The sequence below is a fragment of the Epinephelus moara genome, chromosome 5, assembly GCF_006386435.1.
Source record: "Epinephelus moara isolate mb chromosome 5, YSFRI_EMoa_1.0, whole genome shotgun sequence".
In the NCBI taxonomy this organism is placed as follows: domain Eukaryota; kingdom Metazoa; phylum Chordata; class Actinopteri; order Perciformes; family Serranidae; genus Epinephelus; species Epinephelus moara.
This window is the reverse complement of record NC_065510.1, coordinates 31622580-31641281: the sequence shown is the minus strand read 5'-3', so window position 1 is coordinate 31641281 and position 18702 is coordinate 31622580. Positions and strand designations below refer to the sequence as shown.

Genomic DNA, 18702 nt, shown 5'->3' with positions numbered 1-18702 from the left:
AATAGACAATGTAAAGTTGCCAATAGGACACTATGGTTCTCGCCCATTGATGGAAAAAGGTGGAATCGACTCACACTCTGCATTTGTGCTTATGTGGGTTTCGTCCTGTGCTGCTGTTGTTTGTGATTCGAGGTTCTGTTCAGGTGTGTCGATGTGGCATTTGCAGAGACGTGCATGAGATGTGGTGGCTTCAATATGTCTGTGTCCGTTTGGCAGCTTAGTGTTATGTCTTTGTCCGTCTTGCCCTCAGTTGTTCTTCCACATGTCTCCTCTCTTTCTCTCACCTCTCCTGTTTCTCTCTGTCGACTCTGACTTTTTCCTCCTTCTTTCTACTACATTCTCTCTGACCTCCATCCCCACCCATCCAGCCCCGGCTCAAGGAACATTTGCATGACTCTGTCATTATGTCTCTGTGTTATTTTGTACTCTGCTACCTGAGCACTTCTTGTGTCTTTACCAGGCCAGTCGTGGTTTGTGTTTCATGCTGCTACAGCAACACTCCTCGCCAGTCTAGGCAGCACAGAGGAAAATAGCTCCATAGCTCTCATTTTATTTCCTTGTTTTGCTTTCAAATACTAGTGATGAGGATGATATTGATTGTCAGACGGAAGATGACGGAAACCCTTCTGTCCGTTTTACCTCTTTACCTCATGTTACCTGTCCATTTTCTTCTGCATATACGTTAACGTACTGAAAGCTTTGACAGTGAAATGTTTCCACCAAGCTACTGAACCTTGTTTTTTGATCTAACCTGTCCTATTTAGGAGGTTTAATTTAAACATTATTGCTGCCTAGACTGGTATGTCTGATGTCATGATGGCCGCTGACTGTTTGTCTGAGCTGATCCGTTTGATTGACAGTCTGTTGTTGCTCATCCGGTGCACGTACTGCACACGTGCAGCAGAATCCTGCTTCCTGCTAGCCTGGCACCACGGTTGCCATGTTGAATTGATGATGGACTCATCCTGCCCACTGCTTCCCCTCCAATCACAATGCTCACTGTTTATTGATCAGTCACTCATTGATCCTCTCTGTTGCTGTTCCCTCTCTGATGGTTCTCAGCGAGCAGATGAGAGTATCACGATTGACACCACCCTTCTGGTCCATTTCTTTGGGAAGAAAGGGAAGGCAGAGCTTACATTTGAGGACTTCTACAGGTACCGGAAAATTTACAGTGGATTGCATAAAATGTGTAACCACTGATTATAAAGTAAGATCATCTTCTTCTTTCCCTTCCTTGCTGTTTTTCAGGTTTATGGATAACCTTCAAACAGAGGTGTTGGAAATTGAGTTTCTGACCTACTCTAAAGGGATGACCACCATCAGTGAGGAAGACTTTGCCAAAATCTTGCTTCGCTTCACCAATGTGGAGAACATCACTGCCTACCTGGAGAATGTCCGCCAGTGTATACCTGATGAGAAGGTACAATATATACACACGCTCTTATCCAAGCTAATTTGAGTTCACATTGACTCCTGATGTGTGGATCGGCAATGTAATTTCTTTGCGTTTCTACTTGTTCAGGTATGTTCGCTTCAGACATCTATCCTTATCCGACAACAAAAAAACATGACGTGAGATTAGAAACAGAAGTTGCAGTCCTGCCATCGGGTCATGGTCTATATAGAGTGTAAGATTTAATAGCAGACTACCTTTACCGTAGCTGTAAAGCTGTCATTATTAACATGATAATTTATAAAAATAAAAATGTTGATGATAACAATGATTGCCATCCACTGTGTTTCGACAGTCATTTTACTAGATACCTGTATTGCCTTTTGGGAATTAATGGCTCCCATAAGGATGTCAAGATGATAATAAGTGTACAATAAAAATTATTCTCTTTTTATGCCTCCATGTCAGCGACACCCTTGTCTCAAGTTTTGGAGTTGTCCATCCGTCCGTCCCATTCTCATATCTCAGGGATAACTTTAGCACATTTCTTCAAATTTTGCTCAAATGTCAATTTCATATAAATATCTAATGAGATGATATGAAACATGATGATATGAAGTGATAAGGTGATGAGATTTTATATCCAGGTCAAAAGTCAGCTCTGCTGGGACATCACAATGTTCTACAAAAACACTTTTCTGGCCATTACTCAGCATCATAACTCACCAACAGTAGAGGAGACATGTGGTCAGATACTGAATTGGTGACACTAATCTTGGGAGTCCACCTCGAAACTGTGCTGATTTTATAGATCCTCTGTGCTGCTGTGTTGAAGATGTGTGTTAAACATCCACGTTTCACCAAAAAAATACACCTAATTTTAATATCACTTCTATTAAACTCTTCACTATATATGGGTCTGGACAGATATGGATGTAAACTGCAGTGTGACAGGTCGGCAGAGACATACAACAGCGAGGTGGTAATTCTAGTTTCTTTAGGTAACGCCAGATACCTTCCCTAATCCTTTTTAATTTCTTCTTCCTCTTTTATGGGTGCTCCCGCCTTCCAGCCATCTAGAGCGTCCGTAATTTCCCACCACTGTCTATGCCTGAGGCTGTTGTGGCTCTCCACACTTCAGCGCTCTATTGCATCACTTGACCACAGACACGCAAACACACACTTGACTGCACTTCCAGCTACATGTGACTGTCTGTCTATCTATCTGTCTATCTATCTATCTATCTATCTATCTATCTATCTATCTATCTGTCTGTCTGTCTGTCTGTCTGTCTATCAGCTTATAGTTACTTATGCAACCCATCTCTATTTCTGTCCTTCTTTCCTTTTCATGCTGTGGAAGAAGCAGGAGGTTGGTCTCTGCTTCGTACAATACAAAGCCTGCAGCTACAATCTGTCAGTCTATCCTGCTATCTACTTACTTCTTTGTTTCTCCACATGAGGAACGACACACGGCTACCTTGTTCTTTTTCTATTTATCTGTGTATGCAGACTGCATTTCCTTATTATTATTATTTTTTTTCAATTTATAGATTTTTTTTATGTTTTTTTTTTTTTTTTTNCCTTGTTCTTTTTCTATTTATCTGTGTATGCAGACTGCATTTCCTTATTATTATTATTTTTTTTCAATTTATAGATTTTTTTATGTTTTTTTTTTTTTTTTTTTTTAGCTGTCTAGCCATCATAAGTTTGATCTTGATTCACAGCAAAGAGCATGGGGTGGTTACAGCTACTTCTTGAATGGCTTCAGCATTATTAATGTATGCAGCAACTTTCAGGTTATGATACACTGCAAGAAGGTTTGAAATGGTCCATGTTGTGCACAAACAGTCCTGTTATTAATGACCTTTTATGTCATTAATAGGACTATTTTATAGAATATTTCAGTTATTGGTTGATAGTTATGAGTTTGTTTGTTTTGGGTTTTTTTTAGTTAATATTTCAGGCGACAGAGTGGATGTGCCTTATTGAATGCTGTATGCACGTTTTTCAGGGTCCCTTTGATGGCAGTCAACTGAAACACTCATCACTCTCATTTTCAAGCTGCTTTTTCTCCAGAGAACAACATTTTCATCAATATTTCATCAGCACTTCTCTCTTGATTACATTTCTGGGATGGTTTACATTTTTTTCTGATATTTCAGGGAATCACCTTTGATGAGTTCAGGTCATTCTTCCAGTTTCTCAACAACCTTGAGGACTTTGCCATCGCCATGCAGATGTACAACTTTGCTTCTCGCTCCATTGGACAAGGTAGGAAGGGGACAGTGGGAACTGGAGCTTCGAGGCACTGAGGGACTCTGCTTACACACACAGATGGTGTGTTTTGCCCTCTAGCTTGGTGTACAGCAAGTGGCCTAAACAATCAGTATTGCTTTTATCTCTCTCTCCCACCAGATGAGTTTGCAAGAGCTGTGTATGTGGCCACTGGGCTGAAGCTGACACGTCACCTCGTACACACCATCTTCAAGATCTTTGATGTGGACCACGACGACCAGCTCTCCTACAAGGAGTTCATTGGAATAATGAAGGACCGATTGCACAGGGGAGCTAGGGTGAGGAACTGTGTGTGAAAGAAACAGACCGATTGTTGCTAGTTGAGAAAAAAAACACTCCTAGGCTTTAAACCATTTAACTTTAAATGATAGATCTGTGGTTGAAATAACAGAACGCCTCTTGAAAAAGACTAAGAGGAGACAAATTCACCACCAGCCACAGCAAGGACAGGATTTTATTGATCCCGTTGGAGAAATTTACCTCCCTTCACATAGAAGTTAGAGATCAAGGTCTGCTATAGAAGTTATACATGAAGCTTAGTAGAATTTACCAAACTAACATAGAGTGTAATGAGTCAACAAGCGGAAACATGCAGCCATTAAATAGAAATCTTAAATTTTATGCATTAAGGTCATGTATTAAAAAGGTTTTAAGTTGTTATTCTGATAAAGATGATCTTTAAATTCACAGTTAAAGGAATCTGAAGCATAAACAAAAAACATACTATTTCCAGGTCAAGCATGAAAAGCCTACAATACTCTTTCACATGCAATAAGCACTACTATTACAGCTGAACTTGAGTGGCATATTTTACTCTAACTTGGTAGAACTTGTTTGGAACAGAAGAGATGAAAATTGAAACACAGAAGCTCTTCATTTACAATGTTTTTTTTTAATCAATCACAAATTAATCTTTTTCTCCTAAAACATCTAGCCTTCCTTTTACCTGTGCTGAACTGTCTGGTCGTAGATTTACAAGTTTTGAAAAAATATTTTTTTGTCAACAGTAGTAAATAATCTGAACTGGGAAAACCACCAGCATGAGTGCAGCAATTTCCTTTTTTATTTTATTTTTTTGGCACAAGGTGTTTCCATTGAAGAACAGCCTGTATAAAAAGTAGACCACCTGCTGTTTAAAAGGTTTCCATTCATTGTAAAGGGCTTTTAAAACAACACAAGCTATTATCACACTGCTGCCACTGCAGACAAACTCAGGTAATTACAGAATTACAGGAAGTGAGTAATGTGGCCAAAATGGAGTCACAAGAAAAAGGACTCGGGCTATATTTACAGTGGCATCTGCAAAGACTACAATGAATGGAGAATATTTTTTACAATAAATTTAGATTATGAGCATTTGTTGTACATAAGCTGATAAAAGCCTTTAAGTAAATTTCAGATAAACAGAGAAGCAAAGACATCTAAATATTGACATGGTTGTGCTTTTTTCAGGGGCTTTATGCTTGGTCCTGTAGGGTGTCAGCTTTTAGGAAGAAGCTGGTAACAACATGTATTATTTGAAGTGATGACAAACTCTAACTGAACTGGAAATCACCTGAAGAGACTTTGTGTTGTTCACAAGGAGGGATACTGCCCTCTAGTGGTGTGTTGTGATACCATAGATACACATCATTCATTTGATTTACCACTGAAGTGAATCACATGAGATGCCAGGCTGTTGCAAGCTTACAGTTTGCCTGATGTGCCACAAACATCACTAACACTGCACAGCAGCGAACCTGACAGTTCTGTTTGTGAGCTTTTTGGCCTGTTTGGATGCTGTCTTTGCTTCACAGTCTTGGCTTATTAACAAGTGTTCTCTCTTTCTCTCTTTGCTTTGCATCCCCAATCTCCTCTCTTTCTGCCACACTCATCTCAACACTCATCATTCCAACCTCTCCTGTGTTACAACCTGTGTTCCCTACCGCCTCTTCCTGTGTTTATCCTTCTTCTTTCTCTCTTTTCTGTCCTCTGCCATGATGTCCATCCACTGATTCCCTCAGGGCTATAAATCTGTGGAGCGTGCCACCTCTTTTAAATCCTGCCTGAAGAGGGAACTGGCAAGCAGATAAGTACCACTGACAACAGAAAGTTGGATTATTTACATGATGTTCATTGTTTTAATCAGTTTAATTATATTTTTATATTAGAGTTGTAATTTTAAAAAGCATATTAGTCACATATTGTGAAGTAATAACAGCATTAGCCACAAAAAAAACTCCTTTGACTTTTAATCATTTGACCTGGAATATGACTTCAGACTTCACTAACATCTCTCACTCACACGTTCTACCTTAATCTTGACTCAGTGTCTGGTCCTACTGCAAAGCATTAACACCATGGGAAACTTGAATTAAGGAGACAACCACTTTGTTACAGTTACATGGCATGTTACATGTTTAATGACTCTCTCACTTTGATGGTAAAGTCTCTCTCCTTAAGAAATACATACTATGTCTAGATTTATTTATCACATTGTACAGTCACAGTTAGCTTTAGTTGTACTTGTATCTGTTAACTGACACATTTTCAAGGTCCCTACACAGGGTGCCACTAGGTATACAGAGTTGCAACACTGGCCTCCTTATTGTCTTTATTGCAGAATGTAGAATATGTGGACAGCTCAAAATGATGTGCAAAGTAATTTTTTAGCTTCTGAAAACATTCACGTCAACGCTTTCATCGTAAAACAGATGAAATAAAGGAAAAGCACCCCTGAGTAGTTATCTCCTTGTCACTAGAATATTTTGTTGTCACTATAGCTTCAGTATAACTCAACTCTGACTTCTGGCCTCCAGCATGACCGTGCCTCCCTTTGCTCTTTGTGTACCAGGTGAAGGGCCGACACCACACCTCCTTCTCTGGCTGTGTTCACTCTGAGGCCAGGAGACAGGTGCACCAGCTCTGGAGGAGGTACACAGAGAAGCCATAGAAGAGGAGGGACAAAGAAAAAAGATGAAAGAAGACGTCTGATAATGGAATAAATCCAATTCAGTGGCCTGAGTTTACAACATTGTGGTTTCAAGGGCAGATCTCGAATGGACCTCCAAAGCTGATAATAACTACGAGCATGCCCGCACACAGCTGACTGATGATGATAACGAGCAACATCACTCCTGTTTTCCCAGTCTTGATCTAATGCCAAGTATGAATTAAAGTGTATAAAAACAATACAGAATTAGACTAGAATATGACTGTACTCTCCGAGCATGGCATCTTAACAACACTCAGAAAAACTGCAACTAATGATTATCTATATTGTGGATCAGTCTTTCTTTTTTCTTGTTTTCTTTTTCCAACACTGTTTTAATTAGCTTACTTATTCTGACCATCATAAAACTGCAAAGTATTGATTTTATAACAATATTAAATGGACATAACTAAGCAAGTTTATAGCCTTTTTGAGGTTCTGCCAATCAAATGATTTTTTCACTTATGTATGATGTTTTCAATTACTTCTCAAAACTATAATATATGCCTTTTAGGCATAAATAATTATTTGAACTGCTGCACTACAACCTGTAACAACTGAAGGAGCACAACAGTAATTAAATAACAAAAACCTGTTTGATAATGATTATGTTATCCTTATACAATGAATAACAGCAGACGACTGAGGTATTATGAATATGTACTGTCTTGTGTTTTAATTCATCTATCTTTTTTTAACTTAAATTTTGTGTGATCTCATCTAGCCAGTTTAATTGTTGCTTTTTATTGCACTGAGAGTGTATATAAACACTATTGCTACTTATAGGATGCTATATTATCCTGATATTATTACACTTGGGGAGTCTTTTACCTGGATGTGGCAGCATAGAACATCAAAGACAAGGAAAGAAATTATTTTGTGATACTGTAACTGTATTGTGATTTCAATATTTGACATGAATGAATCCTTAATGTCTTGACCCGATTTGTATCTTAGTTGCATGTATGACAATATATATATATGTGTAGACATAGATATCCACATAGGTGCCTTCTTTCCATTCCCTTTTAATCCATGAAAAAAAAAGTCACATAGCTAACCAGACTTTTTCTGCATATAATTTAGCACTGTGTAGATTCTAACAGCAACAAAACTGCAAAACATGTGGGGTGACTACATTATATGCACTATTTGTGATTCATTGCCCAGTCTTAAATGTTGTAATATATTATAAACCAATGAATTTAATTTTTGAAGTCTTGGTGTGCAATATGGAATATATTTTGAATATATTGAAATGAAGGAAGAAGTTTAGATGTGTGAGGAATTGTGGGTTGTATTCTAAAAATGTAAATTATTCTCATAATGTTTGCAATAATTAATGTATGTCACGTCAGTATATCTCATCGAGCAGTTTGCATGCATGAATAAACTGTTTTAAGAAAATACGCGATACCTGTGTCATTCACTGAGCATGCGCAACGACAGCCGTTACACAACCAGTTTTTAATTGACGAAGACGAACAAATTCGGATAACGGCACACCTGGATTTAACGTTTTTTGTGTTCATTCAGAGATATAACTCGGCTGCTGCAGTCCCAGGAATACTAAGAACATGGTAAGCTGGTTGTCACAGTGTCGTAACTAATGAGACATTAAGAAAAAGTGAGTAGACACTTCAGGAGGTGATGGGGTAGTTCAAGTAACGTTAGCCTAACTAGGGTGAAAATGCCAACCTAACGCTATCTAACACTAGTGGTCAGTCTATTATGCTAGCTAAGGACATTAAGGGGATATTATCAGTTTTCTCTAGTTACGTTATTTCTATTTTATTCACAATAATGTGTGTTTTTCGAACTTTTGAAGCTAAAAACGTAATTAATCTTACCTGGCCTCGTCAGTTAACGCGAGACTTTACACGGTACGGTAAGGTAAGATAAACGGCTGTCGTGCCAAAATTAATAATGTTTTCTAGGAAGTTACAAAATGTTAGCGTTTGCTATAATGGGTGTATGGTTGTGTTATGTTGTCCTTAATATTAATACAACTCCGTATTCGTGTTGGCGATAGTTTATTTTCCAATTTTCAACAGTTTTCGTCGATGAACTTTTGAGCTAGTGAAATGCTGCCCTCGTGAGTCGAAGGAAACCAACTGCTGTTTAAACGGTAAAACTGAAAACAGGAGTGTTGTTACGGTAAAATAAAAACATAAATAAATTAAAAAAAAATAGTCGTTAACCATCGCAAACGACTCATTGTACTGCGTGTATGTTGTCAAGGTTTATAAGTTAAGTTTTTAAATTGACGCCTCTGGAAACCAACGAGGCGGATGTTGTGTTTGAGTTGTAAGCGGAACTGTATTTCCTGGTCTTTAGTTTCTGTCAGGAACATTTTAAACGACGTACCGTTCAGCCTGTATCTCGTGTAAACGGTGTAAAATCGGGTTTAAATTACTTTTACTACTTGAATCGTAGTCTCTGTTGTTCTGTTGCTAATTGTCTAAATATTCCGGTCCGTTATAAGGGCTTTGCCTCGTACAGTTGTTTAAATATATCAAGAAATACAGAAAAAATAGTGCCGGTGACTCACTTCGCAAGGCATTGTGGGTTTTTAAAATTGTATCTTTACATTAAATCAACAGCTTTAACAGCAGTTTAGACTAAAGTGGTGTTGTCATGGTATAAGGTTACACGTTATTTATAATCAGTACCTGGGGTGTGTGATCATGGGTGAGGACAAAAAGAGGAACCAAGAGTTAGAATGATTGCCCTGCGGATCACTCCCTGACTTTTTTATTGAAAGAGTTAAGACTATACTTTCAGGGATCATTTCTATAGTTCTTAACTTGAGAAATGTGTTTCTAAAGTGATTGGTCTCGCTAGCCACGATGATGAGTCGTGATATTCCTTTCTGAGCGGGAAGCGGGCAGAGAGTAATGATTCAGTTCATACGCTCTCTGTCATTGATGACCGTTCTTTGCTTCCTCGTGGAGCATTGAGGAAAGGAATATGGTCAGAGTGGTAGCTCTTACTGTCTAAAATAAGCTATAAGTGGGGTTAAATTTGGATCTGACTTTTGCTTTGCTGCAACACATCGATTAGTAGTATAAAGTTTCATATGTGTACAATAGAGGTTAGAGATTTGTATTATTATTGTTATTATTATTAGTCTTAAATACCAGTACTTTAGTTCAGAAGTGCTGCATTCAGTGTGGATGGAGTTGTGCAGTGTGTGACAATAAAATAGTAAGTTGTCTGTAAAGCTATGGTATAAAATACTTTTGCAAACACAACAGATGAGTGTTTTAGTTTAGGCCCAGGGTCTGGTGTGGGCTCATGCCTTAAAACGTCACAGTCAATATTTACATTCCATGTGAGTCACAATGTGATATTCATTAAATTAGCCTGTGTCTTAAGGCCCGCCAGTTACAAAATTTGCTGTACAAGAAAGTATTTGGCTAAAGTACATCTGTCAAGTGTATATTTTAGTCTTCACAAGAACCAGTCTCTATGCCCCCCATCAGCCAAACATTGCCTACATTAATGCAACTTTCATTGTAAAAAAAAAAAAAAGAAAAGAAAAGAAAAAGCAGACTGAAACAGTTATTAGGACTAATTAGTGTCTGAACACCAGCCTCCTAGGGCAGATTCAGTCTTCTCAAAAACAACCTGTCTAGTGATGATTAAAACCAGATCAGTTAAAACAAATTAGGATGATAACATTTAACTCTCCTGAATGCAATCTGAGGCTTTAATACAACTAGTCTGACTTATTCCAGACAGTGGGAGATATTACCCCTTTGTCTTGCCAGTATGTTGAACTATGACTAAACTTTTTGTATCTTTTTTTTTCTTATTTTTTGACTTATTTACTTACAATAATACCTTTTGTAGACACATTTTCTCAGTGTCAGTACTGCGTCCCATCTGTGTGCTGTCTGTGTCACAGCTGTGCTTGTCACAGTCTTACAGTGATTGGCTGTGCTGCGCTGTGTCATTTTCAAAAACACAAATGACTGAACGAGACGCAGCAAATGAAATATTTTTTTTATAAACAGAGAGGAACCCTCAGTAAGAATGATTGTCCTGTGAATGAGATGCAGTTTTCAGCCTCAGTCAAACTAGGACTATACTTTCAGGGATCATTTCTATAGTTTCTGACTTGAGAAATGTGTTTCTAAAGTGTCTGGTCTCGCTAACCACGATGATGAGTTGTGATATTCCCTTCTGAGCATGAAGCTGACAGAGAATAATGATTCAGGTCATATGTTCTCTGTCATTGATGATTGTTCTTTGCTTCTCTGTGAAGCATTGATGAAGGGAGTATGATCAGAGTGGCAGCTGCACAAGTAAAAGTAACAACTGTAATTATTAGCTAAGTTAAGAGCTGCTTGCAATTAATGCAGCTGAAGATTTTTGTTTTTAAAAAGTAATATAGTTTATTTTGTAGACACAGTATAAAATGCCAGTTTGATGGTTGACTATGGTTCAACATTAAACCAATAAGCCAGTTAAATGACCATCAGTCAACAGAAAGCAATGGCAGTTTTGACATGAATCATTTGTTCCCATTCATTCTTTGTTTCCACCTTCTGAAATGAGTGGATTTTTGATTTTGAAAGTAGTAGTTAGCTGCAGACCTGCTAAAGTAACTTGGGGGATTTCCAGTCTTCTGCAAATCTCTGAGATGAGTGTGATGCAGACAGAGAATAATGTTTCAGTTCATCTGTTTTGTCATTGATGATCATTCATTGGGCATATTTTTGGATATAAATGCAGCCTGTGATCTTTAAACAGTATCACTTTACTTTTCTTACTGTCTGGCTTTTATACAAACATGTTCTTTATCTCAGTGCTGCCTTTGTCTCCAGTCTGTCTCTGTGTATTACAGCTGAACTGTCAGAGTCATGCAGTGATTGGCTGTGCTGTTGTATTTACATAAATGTGTATGATTGGACGAGACACAACTGGACAAGTTTATTGAAACCCTGAGTGAGAATCACTTTGCAGTGAATGAGATGCAGTTTTCACCCTCAGTCAAACTAAGACTATACTTTCAGGGATCATTTCTATAGTTTCTGACTTGTCACCCTCAGTCAAACTAAGACTATACTTTCAGGGATCATTTCTATAGTTTCTGACTTGAGAAATGCGTTTCTAAAGTGTCTGGTCTCGCTAACCACGATGATGACTTGTGATATTCCCTTCTGAGCATGAAGCTGACAGAGAATAATGATTGAAGTCATATGTTCTCTGTCATTGATGATTGTTCTTTGCTTCTCTGTGGAGCATTGATGAAAGGAATATGATCAGAGTGGTAGCAACACAAATGTCAATATTAAAAAAAGTTTTTTTATAGATCACAGTACTCTTGGTACCACCTTTAAAACAATAATCAATTATCATTGTTTTTTACAAAAGGTTGTTTACCCTGAATACTTTTAGTGGTGTAACATAGATTAAATCAAAAGATATAACAGTCAGTTAATCGTTTCTTTATTTATCAAGTGTATTAATTGCCAGTGTTGCATAATGTTGATTTTATTGTAGACAATAATCTGGCTGAAATAGTTATTACAGTGAGACAGTGTCTGAAAATCACAATGAAGTGTACATTTTAGTCATGTTATAATCAACATGACTATAGCTCCGCAGGTTGCATTTGGGAATTATGGCTCCTCTCTCACTTTGGAGGAAGGATCAAAACAGCCATGAACACATGGCTCTATATTTTTGTCTTATATTTACTTTTATTGCGATACAAAAAGACAAAGACCTTTTTAACTATCACCTTAGGAGAGCTTGATTTCTAGTAATAGAAATGAAAGAATAAATCAGATTTCACGGTATCATGAATGTTTCACAAAATGTTTGTAGAGGAGCGCTTCCAGGACTCAAATTATTTGCTTAAGGTGCTCTTTGGATGGGACAATCATATATAGCAAAACTCAGGAAACTCCAAGGCACACCAATGGCTTCAGATTCATTCAGATTCAGATTCAGATTCAGAATACTTTATTAATCCCGGGGGGGGAAATTGTTTTTGTTCCAATGCTCCGTGCAAAGTAGAAATAGAAATACAGCATGAATGGAAACAAGAGATAAAGATAAAGATATAAATAAGATACTAAAACAGACAATGAAATAAGTAAAATAAATATTAAAGTAGACATTAAAATAAAATAAAATATTAAAGTAGACATTAGAATAAAATAGAATATTAAAGTAGACATTAACATAAAATAAAATATTAAAGTAGACAATAAAGTAAAATCAATAATAAAAACAGTAAAGTAGACAATCTGAAATATATACAATATACAATGAAATGGTTGTAGCATTATAAATGAAATAAGAATGAGTAATTATATTGTGTGTTTTGTTTTATAAATAGCCAAATGAGTCCGATAATCAAAGGGAGGAGTTGTACAGTTTAATAGCCACAGGTAAGAATGACTTCCTGTGGTGCTCAGTGGTGCATTTAGGAGCAATCAGTCTCTGGCTGAAGGTGCTCCTCAGTTTGACCAGAGCGTTGTGGAGAGGGTGAGAGCCATGCTAAAGTAGTCATCTTAAACCTTTAAAAACTCACGTTTTGGCATACAAGCCTTCGTCAGGGAGTCAAACAGTTTTCAAACTGGAAAAGACTTTCTTAAAAGCTTTCAAACCACCAATCAGAGGCCTCCACTTGGCAGAAGCAGGTTTAGGGCTGTAGTACTATACAAAGACCACTAGATGTCCTCCTTCGCACTTAATAGAACAGAATTTTCATGACTACATACAAAGGTTACATACAATGCATGCATCACTACAACACATATTAAAGTCAAGGGTATAGTTTACAGGTCGACAAAAAACAACAAACCAAACACCATAGAAAAAACACAGTTAATCAAAGGAAGACACTAAAATCAAGTTCTTCGTTCAGGCCTGGGTATCTAGTAGCCTGCAGTTTGTCAATCCAGAAACTTTCTCTCTGGTTTAGTTGTTTTTGCCTGTCTCCTTTCCTTAGTGACAGTGGTATATGTTCAATCCCACAGGCCTGTAAGGTGGATGGGTCACTATTATGGTGTTCCATGTAGTGCCTCGCCACAGGATAGTTCATGTTGCCTGTGCGGGTTGCATATTTATGTTCAGCCAGTCTGTTTTGCAAAGTCTCTTTGTTCTTCCTATATAAAACACTTTGCAGTCAGGGCATTCCAAGTCTAACAAATACAGTTTTACAGTTTATGAAATGGTTAATGGTAAATTGTTTTTGGGATACAACATCACCAAAGGTTTTGGTCTGTAATACATTTGTACAATGATTGCAGCGTTGACATTTGTAAGACCCTTTGGGCTTAGATCCCAACCATGTTTGTTGGCCTTCTGGTTTCAAATGGCTCCGGACCAGTTTGTCTCGAATCGTAGGACATCTCCTGAAGGTGACCAGAGGTGACTCAGGAAACATCTGGCCAAGCACATCATCACTTTCAGTAATACCCCAATTATTATTGTCTTATTGTCTTAATTTGTTCTGCCTCTGTACTATATGTAGTGACAAAAATGGGTCTGTCTTTTGTTGGCCAATGGTGTGTTCCAGGCAGGCTTTTGAACTCGTGAGTCACGACTTCAAGTCACGAGTTACGACTTTGTAGCGTTCCAGGAAAGTTACGGCAAACTGCCAGTTGCTTCCTGTTTAACGTTGAACATGGCGAACCGTTTGTTTGTGCTTACCCATTATTTCTATCGCCAAAGGTGCCTGCTCCTTTCTCATTTGAGTGAAACGGAGGAGGAGAAACGGCGCATAAGGTCACAGATGCTATTATACTTTTTATTTTTACTTTATCTGTGTTTGGAAACTTATTTTGTATTGATTATTCTTGCACTGGAAACCAGCTGTTAGAGCGGCTGCCAATAATGCGTTAACATTAGGGTTATTTTATGTCTATTTCTCACCATGTATCACCTGCATCAACACCGCATCCATAGGGCTGCCATTGTTGTTTAGAGGAGTAAGGTAATTGGTTTAGAGGGCTGTGTGACGTCAGAAAGCGTAACTGGGTGTACATCGATCTGGTACGAGTTCACGGGTGGGAAGTTACGGGTTTGACTGCCGTTCCAGTGCACTTTCACGGGTTACAGGTTGTGAAAACACGAGTTACGGGTTGCCTGGAACGCACCATTAGGTGGGTTTCTTTGTAGAAGTGATGCCCTGACTACATGTTTGGCCCTGGTGTATGCTTTCTGGAGAGTTGTGCTTTCGTAACCCCGTTCCTTAAAACGTGACATCATCTCTTGTGCTTTACACTCAAAAGCATTATATTGGTCACAAATTCTCCTGACTCACTGGAATTGCCCATAAGGAACATTTTCCTTCAGCCACTTAGGGTGGAAGCTTTTAGCATGCAGAATGGTGCTCCTGTCAGTGGGTTTTCTAAATACTGAAGTGTGTAAAGCACCATGATTGTCTTTAAAGAAAGTCAGGTCAAGGAAATTAATACAATCTTTGTATAGTACTACAACCCTAAACCTGCTTCTGCCAAGTGGAGGCCTCTGATTGGTGGTTTGAAAGCTTTTAAGGAAGTCCTTTCCAGTTTGAAAACTGTTTGACTCCCTGACGAAGGCTTGTATGCCGAAAGGCGTCAGAGTTTTTAAAGATTTAAGATGACCAAGCCATAACAATAAAGGCTTTTTCATTTTTCCAAAGAGAGTGGCTTGGAGTTTCCTGAGTTTTGCTATCATGAATGTTCTATTGGACATGTACACATCTTTTCTTTTTCCAGTCAGTAAAACTTCGTACGTCTTATCAATTCCACAGTAATGATGATCAGAGTGGCAGCAACACAGATGTTAAAATCAATACAAGATTTTTAATAAGGTATTTATCCACATAGACATTCATAATACTGTTAAGTTAGATTTTATTTTGTTTTTGTCAGGTGGTTTGTTCTTCATTTTTTGTTACTAGACATCAAGTCCTCCAGAGGTGATCATATAAACAAAATGTTTGACTCATGAGAAAACCTTGATTATAACAGGACTAGAATGTTTACTTCATTGTTATTTTCAGACACTGTCTCACTGTAATAATTATGCTTGTTGCCTAATTGTTGTTTTAACAATAAAAGCAGCATTATGGCATTTTTTGCCATGGATCAACTTGATAAATAACTAAATGCTTAACTGACTACTACAATTGTTGATTACATCTCTGTCAAACCACTAATCAAATAAGTAGCTAGTATCCTTTCTACACTTTGGCAAACTTGTAAAGAGCTACGTGAATAAACTATCATCAGTCAACACTGAAATTTTGATGCTTTATTAAAATACTTGTGTTAACTTTAACATTTGGTCTGCTACCACTCTGACCATGTTCCCTTCATCAATGCTCCACAAAGAAGCAAAGAACAATCATCAATGACAGAACATACGACCTGAAATATTATTCTCTGTCAACTTCATGCTCAAAAGGGAATATCACAACTCATCATCGTGGTTAACGAGACCAGACACTTTAGAAACACATTTCTCAAGTCAGAAACTATAGAAATGATCCCTGAAAGTATAGTCTTAGTTTGACTGAGGCTGAAAACTGCATCTCATTCACTGCAAAGTGATTCTCACTCAGGGTTCAGAGGTACAGAAGCTCATCACTACATGCTTCAGATGACAGGTGAGGAAATCTAAGACCACAAAGTATAGTTCATTCATTTTCCATAACCGATTAGAGGTAAGAGGCTCATCATTACATGTTTCTAGTGATGGTGAGATGAAGATTCATGAAATATTGAGGCTTTCCAGCAAATTGGTTCAGAAAAGGGTTCATTACTTGAGGCTTCATGTGCACACAAAACCACCTGCTGGCCAAAGTGTGTAAAACAGGCAGCTGTGACCTTAACCACGTAATATGTGATACACTGAATATGCTTGTATAACCTTCACAATGATGTACAGTACAGCACTGATGAAGGGAATATGATCAGAGTGGTAGCAGTGCAAATGTTCAAATTAAAAAAAGAATTTTAATCAAACATCTTCCTGTCAGTATCCCCTTTAAAGACTAATGATTGTGTTTTCATATTCTTTTTTTTAAAGGTTTGCCAAAGTTTAGTGAGAACACTAAATAATTAATCGATTAGTGGTTTGACAGAGATTTAATCAATAATTTTAATAGTCAGTTTATCATGTAATCATTTATCAAGTAGATTATTGGCCAGTGTTGCATAATGCTGCCTTTATTGTAAAAAAAAAAAATACTCAGGCAGAAACAGAATTATTACAGTGAGACAGTGTCTAGAGAAGTTATCTACAATTTTAATTGTCAGTTAATCATTTAATTATTTATGAAGTTGATCTGTGACCAAAATGGCATAATACTGCCCTTTATTAATCAAACAATAATCAGGCCGAACCATGATTATTACAGTGAGACAGTATCTGAAAATCCCATTGCAGTGTACATTTTATTCTTCTTCAACACAAGGTTTTCTCATGAGTCAAACACTTTATTAATATGATCATCTCTGGAGGAAGGTTTAGAAAAACAGACCAATAGAAAGAAATTAAACAAAAATCTAATTTTACATTATTATGAGTGTCTGTTTGGACATGAACACATCTTTTCTTTTTTCCTATTAGTGAGGAAAATTTAGTCTTTTCAATTCCACAGTGGTCTTTGATTTCTCACCTGTCATCTGAAGCATGTAACAATGAGCTTCTGTACCTCTGAACCCTGAGTGAGAATCACTTTGCAGTGAATGAGATGCAGTTTGCAGCCTCAGTCAAACTAAGACTATACTTTCAGGGATAATTTCTATAGTTTCTGATTTGAGAAATGTGTTTCTAAAGTGTCTGGTCTCGCTAACCACGATGATGAGTTGTGATATTCCCTTCTGAGCATGAAGCTGACAGAGAATAATGATTCAGGTCATATGTTTTCTGTCATTGATGATTGTTCCTTGCTTCTCTGTGGAGCGTTGATGAAGGGAATATGATCAGAGTGGTAGCAACACAAATGTTTAAGTTAATACAAGTATTTTAATAAAACATTTTTTTTGTCCAAGTAGACATTCATAATACTGTAAAATTAGATTTTTATTTTCTTTCTTTCAGTTTAAGTCTGTTTTAGTACATTTTTTATCACTAGACCTCAAGTCCTCCAGAGCTGATCATGAAGTGCATGAAGTGTTTGACTCACGAGAAAACTTTGTGTTCAAGAAGACTCACATGTACATTTCATTGTGTTTTCTGGACACTGTCTCACTATAATAATTGTGTTTCTGCCCGATCGTTGTTTAAAGATAAAATCATTAGTGATGTTACGCTCGAGTCAGTTCGCTCAACACAGTGTCTATCTTTTGAAGCGGAAGTGTTCCGAGACAGTGTTTCGATCTCTGATTTGGCACATCCACAATCACATGACTACTGTGAGTGAGGCCTCGTTACGTATCATCGCGTGTTGCGCTGCTTCGCGGGAAATTTGAAGGGGTTGGGCATTTCAATATGTAAAGGCTTTAAAAGGGGTCTGATTCACTGCTCAAACTGTGGGTTTTTTGAGAGGAGGAGTTCAACATTATTGCTATATTTGTTATTTGGAAAGAAGCTAAGGAGAGTATTATTGTAGTTGGAATTAGGTTTAGATAGATTTAGCAGGATATCTGCGGATCCTTGAAAAGTCTTAAAAAGTCTTAAATTCATGTATCTAAAATTAAGGCCTAAAAATGTCTTAAATTTATTAGAAATGTCTTAAATTGGTCTTAAATTCATTACTCAAAGGTCTTAAAATTGTTGCGGCAGGAATATTTAATCTGACTTTCTTTCTTTTCTTTTTTTTTTCCTCGCGGCACTTTTCTGTGAGTGTCCATGTGCCGTCCAATAACGGCGCGCGCTGGCGGTAGCACATACACAATGAATGGGTTCGTCGGCGGAGGTCTGCGCTTTGCGCGCTCTGTGTTAAAAGTGCTTAACGGCACATGCTGGCCACCTGGCACTTAATATGCTGCTGTAGTGGTTTGTTTTCCAGACATGTGAGTATCTTTGAGCAGTGAAAATTATTATTTCTGTCTTTTTACTTGTCGGCAGTGATTTGTTTTCC

At 37.6% G+C, this 18702-nt stretch overlaps 1 protein-coding gene, 1 long non-coding RNA gene and 5 other non-coding genes across 13 annotated transcripts in view; 6 read left to right on the top strand and 1 right to left on the bottom strand.

Moving 5' to 3' along the window:
* Positions 1 to 8066, top strand: part of micu3a (mitochondrial calcium uptake family, member 3a) — a 35006-nt gene extending 26940 nt beyond the window's left edge. For 4 of the 6 annotated variants that reach the window (XM_050043297.1, XM_050043293.1, XM_050043295.1 and 1 more), the window contains 5 exons: positions 1063 to 1157; positions 1252 to 1423; positions 3562 to 3670; positions 3815 to 3972; positions 6528 to 8066. In XM_050043297.1, the coding sequence (XP_049899254.1) occupies positions 1063 to 1157; positions 1252 to 1423; positions 3562 to 3670; positions 3815 to 3972; positions 6528 to 6626 (633 nt within the window). In that variant the 3' untranslated portion in view covers positions 6627 to 8066. Of the gene's footprint in view, positions 1 to 1062; positions 1158 to 1251; positions 1424 to 3561; positions 3671 to 3814; positions 3973 to 5697; positions 5767 to 6524 lie in introns of those variants that run through there. The other 2 variants (XM_050043292.1, XM_050043294.1) reach the window with 2 other exon arrangements.
* An 88-nt stretch (positions 8067 to 8154) lies between these two features.
* Positions 8155 to 18702, top strand: part of LOC126389617 (uncharacterized) — a 26824-nt gene continuing 16276 nt past the window's right edge. For both annotated transcript variants that reach the window (XR_007569880.1, XR_007569879.1), the window contains exon 1: positions 8155 to 8245. This is a non-coding gene — a long non-coding RNA (uncharacterized LOC126389617). The remainder of the gene's footprint in view (positions 8246 to 18702) is intronic.
* LOC126391076 (small nucleolar RNA U3) lies at positions 9434 to 9649 on the top strand. The gene has a single exon (XR_007570023.1). It is a non-coding gene; the product is annotated as a small nucleolar RNA U3 (small nucleolar RNA).
* Positions 10750 to 10965, top strand: LOC126391073 (small nucleolar RNA U3). Its single transcript, XR_007570020.1, has one exon. It is a non-coding gene; the product is annotated as a small nucleolar RNA U3 (small nucleolar RNA).
* Positions 11730 to 11945, top strand: LOC126391075 (small nucleolar RNA U3). The gene has a single exon (XR_007570022.1). It is a non-coding gene; the product is annotated as a small nucleolar RNA U3 (small nucleolar RNA).
* LOC126391081 (small nucleolar RNA U3) lies at positions 15967 to 16180 on the bottom strand. The gene has a single exon (XR_007570028.1). It is a non-coding gene; the product is annotated as a small nucleolar RNA U3 (small nucleolar RNA).
* LOC126391078 (small nucleolar RNA U3) lies at positions 17397 to 17612 on the top strand. Its single transcript, XR_007570025.1, has one exon. It is a non-coding gene; the product is annotated as a small nucleolar RNA U3 (small nucleolar RNA).